Source organism: Lytechinus variegatus, chromosome 5 (assembly GCF_018143015.1).
Source record: "Lytechinus variegatus isolate NC3 chromosome 5, Lvar_3.0, whole genome shotgun sequence".
NCBI classification, from domain to species: domain Eukaryota; kingdom Metazoa; phylum Echinodermata; class Echinoidea; order Temnopleuroida; family Toxopneustidae; genus Lytechinus; species Lytechinus variegatus.
In genome coordinates this window covers 12977429-12992978 of record NC_054744.1, presented here as the reverse complement: position 1 = coordinate 12992978, position 15550 = coordinate 12977429, and the positions used below count along the sequence as shown (strand labels likewise).

The 15550-nt window shown below is 35.5% G+C and overlaps 2 protein-coding genes across 2 annotated transcripts; both read right to left on the bottom strand.

Moving 5' to 3' along the window:
- Positions 1 to 2661: 2661 nt before the first annotated feature.
- Positions 2662 to 10083, bottom strand: LOC121415381 (tubulin polyglutamylase complex subunit 2-like). The gene is made up of 8 exons (XM_041608576.1): positions 9902 to 10083; positions 8805 to 8972; positions 8106 to 8246; positions 6994 to 7092; positions 6190 to 6353; positions 5374 to 5534; positions 4511 to 4558; positions 2662 to 3878 (listed from the first exon to the last, which is right to left on the bottom strand). The coding sequence occupies exons 1-8, from the start codon at positions 9972 to 9974 to the stop codon at positions 3815 to 3817; spliced, it is 918 nt and encodes a 305-aa protein (XP_041464510.1). The 5' UTR covers positions 9975 to 10083; the 3' UTR covers positions 2662 to 3814.
- Positions 10084 to 11289: 1206 nt separating this feature from the next.
- On the bottom strand, positions 11290 to 14218 carry LOC121414771 (solute carrier family 35 member G1-like). The gene is made up of 3 exons (XM_041607828.1): positions 13780 to 14218; positions 12192 to 12617; positions 11290 to 11680 (listed from the first exon to the last, which is right to left on the bottom strand). The coding sequence occupies exons 1-3, from the start codon at positions 14117 to 14119 to the stop codon at positions 11484 to 11486; spliced, it is 963 nt and encodes a 320-aa protein (XP_041463762.1). The 5' UTR covers positions 14120 to 14218; the 3' UTR covers positions 11290 to 11483.
- Positions 14219 to 15550: the final 1332 nt, after the last annotated feature.

Here is a 15550-nt window from a genome sequence, read left to right as displayed (position 1 = left end):
CATGTAAGAGAAAGGGTGAAATCTTTATTGCACACACAAAATCCAATAAGAATACAAGTCTATCATTATTCAACAGTATGCATATGTCCATTATATGTACAAACATCATGAAACACAAGTTATTGTCCTTTGATGACAATAATAACTGATTGCGAACATTTGCGTGCAAAGTCAATATCATCTTTCCACAAGACTTAATCAGATCATTGTCACACGAATGTGCAAGCATGAGCCTATCATTGAAGTGGATACCCCAAATTGTTCTTTAGTTCTTGGAAGAACGAGAGAGCTTAAAGGACAAGTCCACCCAGAAAAATGTTGATTTGAATAAATAGAGAAAAATCAAACTTGCATAACGCTGAAAATTTCATCAAAATTGGATGTAAAATAAGAACTTTATGACATTTTAAAGTTTCACTTATTTTCACAAATCAGTGATATGCACAACTCAGTGACATGCAAATGAGATGGACAATGATGACCGTCACTACCTATTTCTTTTGTTTTTTATTGTTTGAATTATACAATATTTCATTTTTTACAGATTTGACAATAGGGACCAACTTGACTAAATCATATAGTTTTAAGCAATGATAGTTCCACATGTTCATGGAGGAATCAAGCGTTGTTTCACTTGACAATGAGGAGAAAATTCGAATATTTCATGTATTAGAATACAAAAGAAATAGTGAGTGGATGATGTCATCAGTCTCTTCATTTGCATACCGACCAGGATGTGCATATAAGTGTTTTCTGAAATTAAGCAAAAATTTAAAATGTCATTACTCGGTGCTCCACACTAACCCATTTTTTCTACTGGTCCAACCTTTTCATGTCGGACCAGTAGATACCCAGTTTTTCAAATTTTTACTGGTCCGAACCTAAAATCTACTGGTCCCAAAAAATAAAGAAAACATTAAGAAAAGGCGCAAGTCTAGCCTTTCGTAAGTTTCGTTACCCCCCCCCCCTCAAAAAAAAAATGAAGGAAATGAAGGACAAAAAGCAAGCAAGACAGAAACGAAGAAAGACAGAAATGAAGAAAGAAAGAAAGGGAGGGAGGGAGGGAGGGAGGGAGGGAGGGAGGGAGGGAGGGAGGGAGGGAGGGAGGGAGGGAGGAAGGAAGGAAGGAAGGAAGGAAGGAAGGAAGGAAGGAAGGAAGGAAGGAAGGAAGGAAGGAAGGAAGGAAGGAAGGAAGGAAGGAAGGAAAAGAAGGAAAGAATAAAAGAAAGAAATAAAAAAAGGTAAAGAAAGGATAGATGTGAAGGAAGAAAAAAAGAAAGAACTAGAGAAGGAAAGGAAGGAATAAAGAAGGAACAAATATAAGAAAGAAAGAAAGAAAAGAAAAAAAGAAATGCAAGGAAGGAAATGAAGCAAGCAATACAGAAAGAAAGAACAAATCCAGAAAGTAGTAAAGGAAAGAAAGAAGAAGCAATAAAAAAGAAAGGGTAAAAGGAGAGATGGAAAGACAGACAAAGGAAAGAAAGGAAGGATTGAAAGAAGGAAGGAATTAACGAAGAAATGAAGGAAAGGTAAAATGATAGAAGGAAAGAAATAAAGGAAGGAAGGGAAGGAAAGAAGCAAGCAATTATAAAAAAAGAAAAGGTAAAAGAATAGATGAAAGGAAGAAAAAAAGAAAGACCGAGAGACAAAGAAAGGAAGGAATGAAAGAATAAAGGAGAGAAAGGAAGCAAGCAGTCAAAAAAAGAAAGGAAAGGTAAAAGGATATAATTAACAAAGGGAAAAAAGAAAGAACAAGACAGATAGAAGAAAGGAAGGAATGAATGTAAGAAAGAAAGGGCTGAGAAAAGAAATAAAAAAAGAAAGGGTAAATAAATGATGGATGGAAGAAAGAAACAAAGAAAGTAACAAAGAATGAAGAAAGGGGTAAAAAGAAGGAAGGAAAGAAAGGAAGAGAAGAGATGAATATAGGATGGATGGACTCAAAAACTAAAGAAAGAAAATATCAGAAAGAAAGAGAAAAGGGAAATAGAGAAAATATTTTATAAAAGGATAGAAAGAAAAAATGAATTAAAGAAAAAAAGGGAAATTAAAAAAGACAGTAACAAAAAAAAATCGAGGGAAGAAACAAAGAAAGATTAAGAAGGAAAGAAAGATAGGAAGAAAGCTAAAATTATTATCATAAATAATTTATCAGTTTCTTTTTGGCTCAATTAAAATAGCTACGAAAGAAAGTCAGATACCAAGTGTATCAACACACACATAAATGCATATGTGGAGCTATTATGTATTCAGACGATATCACCCGAAACCCGATCTGTTTGAACCAAAACAGAAGTGAAAATTTCTCCTTTTACTGCTTACAAATGACAGAGTTGCTCCAATTTTTAGGAAATATGGACATTATAAGAGCCTTTCATGAGTATGAACCTTGAATTTTGACAGTTCTGTGAGAGATTTCTGCCAGAGTTTAGCCAGGCTTCGTTCGTGCGGCCAGTGGAGAATTTACCATGTGGTTGTGTGGCTGACTACATGTACACTGTATGCATGCTGTATAGTACTCTAGTAACACTTACGTGCGATTCATTCTGTGTGTATTCTGTGTGTGAATGGCAGAATTTAACGGGGGGAAATGGTTTGCTGTGAATTTGACCATTTCTGGAAAAGCTATTGGCCCAACAATGGTTTTTATTACTGGTCATGTATTAATTACTAAAATCATAATAACTAAAACATGACCGTAAAAGATAGAAGATAGAAAACATAATGCTTACAGTGGGAGGCGACATGAACAGAATTCATAAGAACAACACATTTCATGATACACATATTAATGAAGGTGGTTTTCTGATTACTGCAAATTTGGAGCTCTAGCATGTAATAATTCTGCTTTTAAAAATAACAATGATCAGTCTTTATTATGGCCATGATCCAATCAACATCATGGTCCTAAATTTGCAATAGTTAAACAATTTTTGATACAGCATGCCCTGGTATCATTACAGCAAGCAGGAAAGTGTTGTTTGAAGGTTTGCATGGTGGCATGTGCAATCGCTGATGTGGTTTACGGTACACCATATGGAGTATTATAGAAACAGTGGATAGAGGAGGAAAAAGAAAAAGGAAAAGGAAATGGATAGGCAAGAAAGTGGAAATTTGAGAGTAGAGTAATCTTTCTTGAACGTAGTCCGGAAAAGGACTGTAAACCGGAAGAGATTGGTAAATTGAAACAGCTTGAGTAGTAGGATGGATGAGGAGGTGCTGGCTTGAGTCTGCGAGTAGAGATGATAAGCAGAAGCAGTAGAGAGACTCGACGTTTCGGGCAGGTTGGCTGTCCGTCTTCAGGAGTCAATTCAGGTTCAAGTAATCTGATCAAATATCTAGTCTTTTTCACTGGATCAGCCCTCCTTATTGAAGTGCAAAACCAAAGTCTTTCATCAAGAAGTGCCTTGCTGATACCATCAAAGGCATACCTTAGTCTGGAATGGTTAAGGCTTCCCCAGGATAGTAAATGTTGCCTTCAAAAGCTCCGTCCACTTGGCTCACTACAGAATGGCACTAACATCTTGTATACACAGAGATTTTTTTCTCGAATTGTTTTATTGATTCTCGAAAGACATCCCTCAGTCATGAACAGCAAAGGCCTTGAAGAAATAGACATCTTTAAGAACTAGGATCATCTAAATCACTTGCTGCCCTTAAAGTATGTAGAACATCCCAATTAGTCCGTCAGCGTCCAGCCACTGGGCTCTATAAGTCTATAAGTCTGTTCTTGTCTTTCATGAGTAAGTGCCTAATCAATTTTTCAGGACTCCAGAAAGTCCTTGAAAGAAAATGACACCTTCGAGAACAAGAATCATCTAAATCGATTGTTGCCCTGAAATTGTGTTGATCTTCCACTCATCCCACCAGACATTGGCCTGTAGTTGATGAAAGAATTCATTATGTAATAGTATAAAAAAAAGTTAAATACTTTTCAAGCAATCACACTGAGTAAGTCCAAAAAAAATTCACACCTCAAAAAATTGTTAACTTAATGAAAATTAATCATCATGAAAACAAAATTATTACTGAAGAGTATCCCCAAACAATTTACTGCCATTTTACAGGGATGTGTTTAGACTTCAATAAATAAGGAGGAACTTTTTGGTGTTACGTAAGTTTTGATCTGTGCCAAATAAGGTCTGTCTCCAATTTGATGAATTAATGCAATTAATCCATTACCTACAAAGTTGTGGTTAATTCATTGCAAAATAAATTCTCAATTAAATTCACATTAAAACTATTAAAATAAACACTTATCAGCGTCAATTTAATTAAATTGAGAACGTATTTTGCAATGAAGTTTACTGCCATTCATGCAAGATTATGGCTTCATGGACATCTCAATTCATTCATTGCAGACATCCCTTTTATTTTTCATAATTGCTTTATTAGTGAGGTCTATGTCCTCAAAAAACAAGGAATATGAAGTTTAAAAACATCAAAGAGCACAGAATTTTTACACTTGAAAAGAAAAAGTAGTAACTTCAGTTGTCCATTTGATGCTTACTTGTGAACTGATGTCTTCTTTTTCTGTTGACCAGAGGATGTTTTACTTCTGTAAAGATAATAAGGGATGAATAAGAGATGGTAATGCATTTAAAGAAAACATGTACTTACACAAATGAAATGTGTTTAAACAGTCATAGAAAGCTAGGAGATGAGAAGCTGCAACATCATATAATATTTGACAGTTGGCATAATATAATAACTTGATCTACTATTCTTCATAAAATGTATGGGGCTCCATATATGACCACAGCTTATGCCATATCATATTATCTACTGCATCAAATATGATCCTAGAAAGTAGGTCCTATTTTCCTTCTCCACTTTTTATCCGTCTGTTCTGGTGCAATCTTCCATCTCTCTCCCTCTCTCTTATTCTTTCTCTCTTAATCTATTTCTCCTTATTCCTCTTTTTCTGAATGTTGACATTATCCCCACACCCACCCCCATCTATTTCATCTTTATAATTACATAGACTAATAAACTGATGAAAGCAACTATTTATTAAATCAATTTAATGACAACCTTCAAAAGCTATATACTTGGCCCTGAAAATTGAAAACTCAGTATTCTGGTAACTTCATAGGATTTTTTTTTTTTTTTTTTTTGGCAGTTGCGTGTTGACTATTGAGTATTGTTACCATGGCAGTTATCTATTTAATATTAAGCTTTACACTTCCAGGCCAAATACAGGAGCCCTGTAACTTAAAAGTTTGTCATGAAATGCAAATATGAAAGAATCCCTCTGACTGGCCAGTGGTCAGTGTTTTGAACAAAGTGTGCATTGCGACAATGATTTTGATTGGTCATTGGTATTTAGTGACTCCTTGCAAACGTTTATATTATGGAGCCCAGATGACTTACTTCTTATCTGATTTTCCTTTGAATACTTTGGTAACATCAAGCTTCTGTATCGGTACACCTTCAGGCATATTTTCATCTACCTCCTTCTCCTCAGGCCCAAACATCTCTGTCAGTATAGAATCAACTTGCAGCCGATAAGGACCGTACAGATTAAACCATTGCTGCAAAAGGAAAAAAACAGTCAGGTAACAGTTAAGGTACGAAACAAAAATTTATGTCAACCAAACAGATAGAAGATTCTTTAAAGGCACATTGTCATAAGTCTTTATGGGGATTTTGACACAGTTCAGATGCTTAACCCGTAGAAGCTGATCTGAATAAACCCAAAGTGGGACAATATTTATGACCAACAGATGTTGATGCAATGCCACAGAAAATTTTCCCCATTGCCTTGTGGTAAAGTCATTTGCTCACTTTCTCTAGCGCGACAAGTTTGTCAAAATATTATAGAATCTTTGAATGAGCATTACTAGATATGATCACAAACATTTCATCTCCAGTACACGCACTTATATATCAATGAATAGATGACTGCTAAAATTACAGTCAGAAAAAAATGGCTTATACAGAAATATTGCTTCCCTCCTTTACAATGGACGTACTCAATCTGGTACCTGAAATTTAAAAGTCTGATTAAATTATGACCATGAAGCATATTATAATCAAACTTTCTTATTTGTTCACATAATATATTATCAATACACAAAAGCAGCATTCATTACACGATCATGTGTACATAATTATAATGAAGCATACTTCTTTGCTAGATCTTCAAGAATAATCAGGAACACCCTTCTTTTAAATGCTTTTTCTTACCCGAGCAGAAGGACTGAGGCCAACATCCGTGAAAGCATATTGCCACTGAGGGAGCCCTAAATGAACCATCATGAGACGGAAGTACTGAGCAAAGGTACTGGTGAGGAAGTGCCAACGGAGGGCAGTGTCTAGAAACCAGATTTCTGCAACTTCAGCTGGTGTGCCTTAAATGAAGAAAGAAATTAAATCATTCTCTTCAGGGAAAATGAGACCGGGATATTTGTCCTGCTAGAGTTGTCCATTCCAAACTATATCTTGTATTGAACCCTGTAACAAACATTCAGCATTTGCTTTGTATGTCCCCTTTTTGTTTTCATGGATGAGCAGACTGACCTCAGCTATTATACTTATATTTCTTTAGTATCTATATTTTATAAATAATCACATAAAATGTTGGAGTCATAAACATCAGAATTACATTGAAAGATCAGTCAATCAAGTCAATCAAATCGGTTAGTATTCCCCGAGATCCGAGCACAAACCATGATTGACTAAACAGGTTCAACAGAACCACAGTTCAACGGGTCGTGTGGTCCGGCAGTTAGAGCATTGAACACATAATCCCAAGGTTGTGAGTTTGAATCCTTACTCTGCCATCGTCTCCCCTTTGATAAAAAGGCCCGAGAGTAATATCTGTCGTCTATTAGGTCAGCCACTACTACTGATTAACCTAAGCGTAAAAATGTTTCCTGGGTAAGTGGTTGTATACCAGCTTGGCGTTTACCAGCAAAAATGCTGTCCTGCCGAGTTCCTATGGGAGTTACCATAAACAGAAACAGTTCAGGTTGAGATCATCTACTTAACCTGGTTTTGTATTCCTGTAGACTAGGCACACCTTCCCACAACCTTGGCAAGGATCCAACTCAAAGACCCTACTGCTTGGTCCAAAGCTTGGTGTCTCATCTGAAAAGTTTTAGAATGAATATGAGTCGAGACAAATAAATTATTACACTATTGTGACACTATTGTTATTTATGATTGTTTTTATTTACAAAAGTATTGATTTGAATTCATTGATTTATTTCATTTTCTGTATCAATTTTTAACATCTGAAATAAAGAAATACAAATCAGTGATAAACAAAAGAAAAGTTGTAGATGGGTATTAATATAATGCAAGCATAGTACAATAAACTCTTCATTACTTCATAGAATAAAGAATTCAACACTGATAATGATTAGACTGAGAAAAAAAAATACTTTGGATTTCAAAAAACATCATATCATTGATCACTCATGAGAATCCTACAAAAGCAACGGATATTTTCCAGAAAACAAACCTGTCCCAATCTGTAATAAATCACTGGAAGATTCATACAGCCCAGACATTATCCCATTTACTCTTATTCACTTTAACATGGTAAATGAGGGAATGGCATCAACATACAACAAACTATTTTCAATACAATACATCAGTACCGGCTGCACAGAAACATTGTTAGCATTAACAATGTGCCAGAGGCCCTGTTACAACCGGTAATGTTGCAGCGATGACTAATGTAACAGCAGCATGTTATTTACTTCTTGGATCAACGTTTGACATCGCAATCCAAAAGATGTGACTGGGCCTACCGTTAGTGCTCTGTTAGCGCTAATGTTTCTGTGTGGCAGATACAGGTCAGTAAACTGGTCTAAGCTGTACAAACATAGAATGCATAAATGATTTGACAATTATTCATAGGGGATGATCTCTTGCCATAACAAGATTAACCAATAGCCAAATATTAAGAATACTCCAGCCCTGACCAAATAGAGGCTAATTTCTTAATTTCAATCTCATTGGAATTAAAAAATCAACTGTCTCACTGCCAATTATTCTCACGGTGCAACGATAAAAGAGAATTTCATCCATGCCATTTCAAGCAGCAAGTTAAGCTGTAATCAAATTCAATTATGAAAAGTTTTCAAGGGCTTTACCCATCTCGGGTTCTTCATCAGAGTCCTCCTCAAGGTCAGCAATGGTAGGATTATTTCTTCTCGTTATCTTTTCACCGGCAATCTTTGTTACATCAGAGATCGAGTTGAGCTCCATCCTCCCAAGAGGCTCAACATTGTCCCCTGAAAATCAAGATATTTTAAAGTTTAGGTAATTAATCAAATCTGGTTACGCATTTGCAAAATTATTATCTAAAGTATGAAAATTCTGTTCAATAAATGCAAATAGATTACATGAAAACAGTCATAATAAAATAGTTATCAAGCAGAATACACATTCATTTAATTTTTACTAATTAGTAATGAGTGAAATAGAATCAATTCTGAATGAAACAAACATAAAAAAGATCAAGATGTCAATCAATTGTACTACCAACATTATTCTTCATCTAATTTTTTTTTCAATTCAATGAGATACCAAATCACTGCGCAAATTCCTGATTAAAGGAAACACTGAAAATACATAACTGTCTTGAGAACTTATCTTGAGTAAAATAATACCAAGATTTCAATGTCTCATCTTGAGTATTTTTTCATATCTGATTGTCATGCCAGCCACAGTTCTACAAAGTCAGGGCTACAGAATTCGTAAATTTGATGAAATGATTTAATGCAGCTGTTAGATTTCAGCTGGGAATTTGTGTTTCTCTGCTAATTCTCATTATTTCACCTAGCTATTACCATCTAATTTGACACTCCACTGCAGCAGCAAGCCATCTGTCATCTGATAGAGATTTTTAAAGTCTTCTGGCAAGAGGCAGGAATTCCGTTGTTCCCAAGATGTGAGTTGATGACGATGGGCTTGTGGTTTCTCAGTTAGCATGATGTCACATACTCCTGGCCTCTTTTCTACAAACATGAATAAAAGATAATAGGGTAACCATTGAATAAAGTCAAATCTTACTGAATAATTGATACTAGGAATAACTTTAGTTCTAATAAAAAAAATGAATATACCAGAAATAATAGTTCAGTCAAAATGCTGAAGTTAGTGACCAATCTTATGTGAACATGCGGCAAACAAACGGATGAGGATTTATTTCCAGTTGGTCTAATGCCAATGCAGCCAATTGCCAACTCATCTACCATCAGTTCATAAACTATCCACATGGTCTAATCGCAAATTCACCATTTCGTCTATTAATAACCAGTTGGTCCAATAGCTATTTAGTCCATATACCATTTGGTCTAATTGGATTAAGTGTTAATTGTGCAAAATAAATTGAAATGAAATGGATTATTAGACCAACTGGTTATCGGTAAAGATGCTCCCTGCTTTAAAAAAATCAAGCATTTGTCCCAAAGAACAAGATAAAATAAGCCAAACATTGCCAACCTTATTTCATCACACAGGGAAAACTAACAGAGAACAAGTTAAATCAATAACCTTGTTCACTGAATGAGTGGCAAAGCAAATAAAAGGCAAAGCAGCGAGCGAGTGAAAATTTGAACGAGGTCAAGCCATAATTTTGCAATTTTTGGTATGCATTTCGCTCTCCCATCATAAATGTTCTATTTTAGTGCTAGATATATTATTTTGAGCCTTCTCCATTTTTTTATTCTCAATTTTAGTGGGAGGTACATATGGGAGTCTTGCTATAATCGGAAAAGCAGTGGGCATAATTATCGAAGCAACAGCGCCAAGCCCTACGACAGTACGAGTTTTAAAAATAACAGACATCAAAACTAACAAAAGGGACTGAAAATTAACATTTTTGCTAAAAATAATCTCCCTTAATAGTTGGCATTAAAATTACACAAAATTAAACAATAATTACCTAAACTTTTGCTTATACCCGTCGTGAGTCTGTCGAGGAGCTCTTTGTTAAATGGCGATGGTGATTCAGTCATGTTTTTATTATTTTCGCAAACCGAAATTGAGATCGATCAGCTGACTTTTTTATCTTAGCGTCGTCGGGAGTCACTGACAACAAATCCAGATGGCGCTGTTGAAAATCCAGGCTACCTGTCCATCCATCCATTCATTTATTCATTCACTCATTCATCCCAGGGGCCGCGGGACGGTTTTCGAAGTGGGCTTGGGGAGGGGTACCTTGCAATTTTTTCCCGTTTTTGTATAATTGAAAAAAGAAGGACAGAAGCTCTACTAGTGCCCGACCACCCCCAGTTCCGCGGCACATGCATCTATCCAAGAAAATCTGTTCATTTTCACTTTTGTTCATTCTTTGATTTCTTTCTTTCTTTCATTCGAGCCCAACCATGATTTATTCATATTTGTTGTGCTTCTTTTGCGTTGTCACGTTTAACACAACTGTTTGGGGAAGGGAGCGGGGAAGAGAGTTGCCAAAAAGAGTTACGAAATGTGTTCTGTGAGAGATGTCATCGCGTGTTGTTTAGGCCTGTGATCGCCAATATGTAGGGCTGTTCAATAAAATTTAATCTGGATGAATAACAAAATCTAAAAAAAAAAAAAAACTAACACTTGTTTCATCCATACAATCCTGTACGCTATTGTTCTGTTTAAAAAATGACGATCCTGCGTAGAGAAAGAATACAGAACAAATTGACAGTATGGATTCAACATTTAATGTAAAAATGCCGTTTAAATAAAAGTGTGCCCCCCCCCTTTGAAAGTGAAGGCCTTTTTTATGCTTGTCAAACTTTTTTGTGTAGGAAATGTCCTTAATTTTTGGTTACCCCCCCCCCCTTCTTGGAAAATCCTGGATCTGCCCCTTACAACAAGACACTTACAGTTCCGAGTATTTGAAGTTTTATTATTGAGCAGTTTTTATATCCTAAATTTCAGGGTAGTGTGTGCCATCAGACTTTCATACTAGATATCAAGAAAGGCCTGTAAGTCTTTGTTGAAAAAAAAATCCAAACCAAATTCTTTAAAAAGTGACTTTGCAATAACGGTATCGATATATTTTAGTGTTACATACGGCACCTTGGTCTTAATCAACTTTAAATAACTTTAAGACAAAACTTAAGTAAAAACTTACGTCTGGTCCCTAAATTTTGTGATTTGCCTTAAATATTTAGTTGTGGGATGATTGGTTAGACGATTTATTTTAAATACTAGTATTAATTATGACATACTACTATTTTATATAAAGTTGCCCCGCCCCATTGTTTTGTATTGAACTATGTTTAGATAAATTTCTTTCATGTACTATGTATATTAATTGTTTTTTTTTCGTCAAGGTGCATTCATCACAAGCTGTGCTTTCTGAGTTGCTACCTCTATTGTTTTGTTCAAGTTTATAAAATGTATTGTTGTTTTTATTATTGGAAATAAATGTACTTCATTCATTCATACTTGGATTGATTGACACTTCCATCAAGGAGTTTTCTTAAATGAAATGGTCACCCTCTTAAAATTAAAATACATAAATCAGTCTATCTTAATGTTCCGAGTAGGGCCGTTGAGACGATGACCAAGGAAGCACCCAGAACACTGACCCAGCTCGGTAATGTGCCGAAAATGATGAATTGGAAGACGAAAGAGAAGAAGATGGATGAGTTTCTCATAAGTGTAACGGGAGCTGCTCGCTCAAGTTGTAGAGCCTTGCCAAACAATGTTTGTGATGTCAGCCCTGAAATGACAAACATAACATAAAAGGAAAGTTACCATAATGAAAATCAATGTGGTGACGTCGTGTATGAAAATTGAATTTAATAATGCAATGAGATTCTTTTATAGGATACGCCTATATAGGTTTGGCGGAACTGATATTATTTACTATCTCAGTTTCAGAAATTTCCATAAAGAACGATGATCACTGGTCACGGTTGCATGACTGGTTTATGCCTACTTACATCCCTTCCATATTCATCATGTTCCGTTGTTGGTTTGAATAAAATGTTATGAATAAACTGTTTCATCTTTGATATGAAATTCAAATTAACTATACATCGATAAGGGTATGAATGAGTAGCTCCCAATTTTTGTATGCCTTCTTTTGTTAATCTTTTTTACGGACCATTCAAATTTACTTGGAAAAAAATATAATTAGATCAAACTTTTTTTTTTCTTGGTGTTTATGGGTATTTGAAACCTCCTTTGAAATTTGCTTTACGAAAATGATGGAGTCAAGAGGTTATTACCAGCAATGACTTCTGGAATTAAATATTTCCAGTCCGCTAAAGGAGGAGGTCGCACCGTTTCCATGATTGCCATGGCAACGCAAGAGTATACCATAATCCCAAAACTCGTGATGCAGACAATCGACGTTGGGGGCATCGTCTTCGAGAGTTTCCTCGACAGGACAAACGAGAGCGAAGCAGCAACTGGTACAAGAATAGCCACGCCCAGGTAAAACTTTTCATCGTAGTGAACTCCTATTTTCGGATTATCCCTGTAGTGGGATGGGATGATGAAGGAAAGGAAGGTCGGCTTGTAGATGAGAGCCACACCAGTCCACGCGAGGAAGGTGAGGTACACGTGTTTCCGTTGCCACGCCTCTCCTAGCAAGACCACGCCCATTATACCAGTGAATACCGGAGTAACTCCGAAGATAGCTGAGGCGTCACCTGCATATAGTCCAGTGGAAATTGGTAAAGAGTCATTTGATTTTTATTTGTGCCCGTGAATAGTTGTCACACAATGGATATACGGCAAAGTTGTTGGTATTTTCTTGAATTTCATTTTTTTATAATGATTTATTAAAGGTCAAGTCCACCTCAGAAAAATGTTGATTTGAATCAAAAGAGAAAAATCAGACAAGCACAATGCTGAAGATTTCATCAAAATCGGATGTAAAATAAGAAAGTTATGACATTTCAAAGTTTCACTTATTTTTAACAAAATAGTTATATGAACGAGCCAGTTACATCCAAATGAGAGAGTTGATGATGTCACTCACTCACTATTTCTTTTGTTTTTTATTGTTTGAATTATACAATATTTCAATTTTTACGAATTTGACGATTAGGACCTCCTTGCCTGAAGCACAAAATGTTAAAATAATGGAATTCCACGTGTTCAGGGAGGAATGAAACTTCATTTCACATGCCAATGACGAGAAAATCAAAATATTTCATATTTCAAACAATAAAAACAAAAGAAATAGTGAGTGAATGACATCATCGACTCTCTCATTTGGATGTAGCTGGCTCGTTCATATAACTGTTTTTGTGAAATGAAGCGAAATTTTGTCTTATTTTACATCCGATTTTGATGAAATTTTCAGTGTTATGCTTGTTGAATTTTTCTCTTTTTATTCAAATCAAGTTTTTGTTGGGGTGGACTTGTCCTTTATTTAGACGAAGGTGAAGCTCCTTTCATATAAGCTCTTTTCATTATCATTTTGTTGATTCTCTTCCTTGAATAATCATTTCTCATCTTGATCCCTTTTCTTGATCTTACCGGTGTCAGCTTTGTTCTTTGGTAAGAAAGAATAGAATAGTTAAATAAATGACTTCAGAAATAATCTGTCATTAGGAAATCCATGTGTTTTTTAATTACATTTTGGTCCGTTTTCTTCGATTGCTTCCATCAGAATCGTATATGATCTCATCCAACACTGTAGCCCCATTATATTATGTTACACCGCAGATCGTCGACAATATGGCATCAAAATCACCCGACGGTGACTGCATGTATTTCTTAATAATACGTTTAATATGGATTTTATTTACTTCAAATCAACAAAATTACCGAAATAAAAATAATCCCAAATATTCATACCCGTACCCATAGGTATCCGCTGATAAACTGAATAGGCCGTTGTCATCGCCATGAAAGATGAAAAAGATCGCACAAGGAGCCATCCGATTGTTCTGATTGGTGAATCAAGTATTGCGTCACGAAACTTGGACCAATTACCGCTCAGTATTCCCATCATTAGGGTGGAGCAACAAATCAGACTCGTGCGCAGAAAAGTTATTTGTAGAAATGTAGAGTTTTTTGCTAGCTTTGTCATGAGTGATGAGATGGACACTGCGAAGCCCGAGAGGAATGCCAGAACAAGTCCGTTGGAGTAGATTTCTAGACTATCAGTACGTCCTGTAATTTTTTGATTTTTGGATGCCATTTTCAACTTGTGCTGTCCAAAGTAAAAACCAGATGCGTTTCAATGGCATTCAAGATACATTCTTCAATTATTTACAGGTTTCTTTTATGATAGCTGAGTCTTTTTTGTTACTTTTCTTCTCCTTCTTTCACACAGATGAATTGACGAAAATCGTTGGCCTGCAAGGGTAGGAATGAGTAGCAATGAACAATAAACCTGATCTTGAACTTGGTAGAGGGGACAGTAGAGGGGGGGGGGTCAGAATGTGATTTCGAATATGGAGAAACCAACAGCTACTAGTATTTTCTTATTTTGTTAATCTAATTTAATAAAAGAAATACGAAATTAAATGCACGGTAAAGGAAAAACTCAACACATTTTCTGAATGCATAGAATACCCAGGAATCGGTTTGTTGTCAATGTAAATAATGAATGGGTTGTCGAGTGCCATCTACTGTATCATCATTGTAACGATAACTTTGTTTCAGTTAACTTTGATAAAGTACAATAAATTGTTATCAAATGCAATAATAGTGTGGTCCTAATATCACACATCTTTGTATTTCATTATTTGAAAAATAATATTTCAATTTTCCTCAAATATCAAAATAACTATAGGTATTTGGTAATGTTATTAGTCATCAGCAGTCAAGGACTTCTTATTTATAACTATTTTGTGAAAATAAGCATAACTTAGAAATGTCACAAATTTCTTATCCGATTTCGACTATTTGAAAAAAAAATGAAATCAATTTCTTGTTTGGGTGCATGTTCTTTGCATTTGAATTGTTCACACTACGGGAGATTGAAATCCACATTTCTTGACCATTATTTGAAACATCCTTGTCGTGCAACCATGGGTATGGGGGTGTTGACATAATTATGACAATGATAATATTCCTCGTTTTTGTTCACTATATTGTGCAACGATAAAGATAAAAGATAACGGCTCACCTTTTCTATTGTCCACAGAAAATAAAAATCACAACTGCACTCAAAACGATGAAAATTACATTCATTCGCAACGAAAATTACACGTTGGGGTTTTCCCCCTAAATTTAAGTCTACGTGCAATAGAATGAATTACATAAGAATCAATGTAATCAGCCTCATGACAAAACAAACAATGTGTTTGTTAAAAAAGTGTACTTTGTTATTATGTACTTTGGACTGGTGACTGAATCGATTGTTTTATTACTGTATTGTCTCAAATTTTCCCTTCAGAAGAGAGAGAGAGAGAGAGAGATACAGAAAATAGGGGGGGGGGGTAATATTACCAGTTATATCGAACTAAGAAGTTTGAAAAATGAAATATGCTCTACATTATATAGCCTGTGGACGGGATCAGTATGGATTACTATTGAGCAACGATTAAACCCGGGTATTCGAATACAACCCCGGAGGGGCCACTTACATTGACGAGTGGATACCATGCGCGACCAAAAAAACACG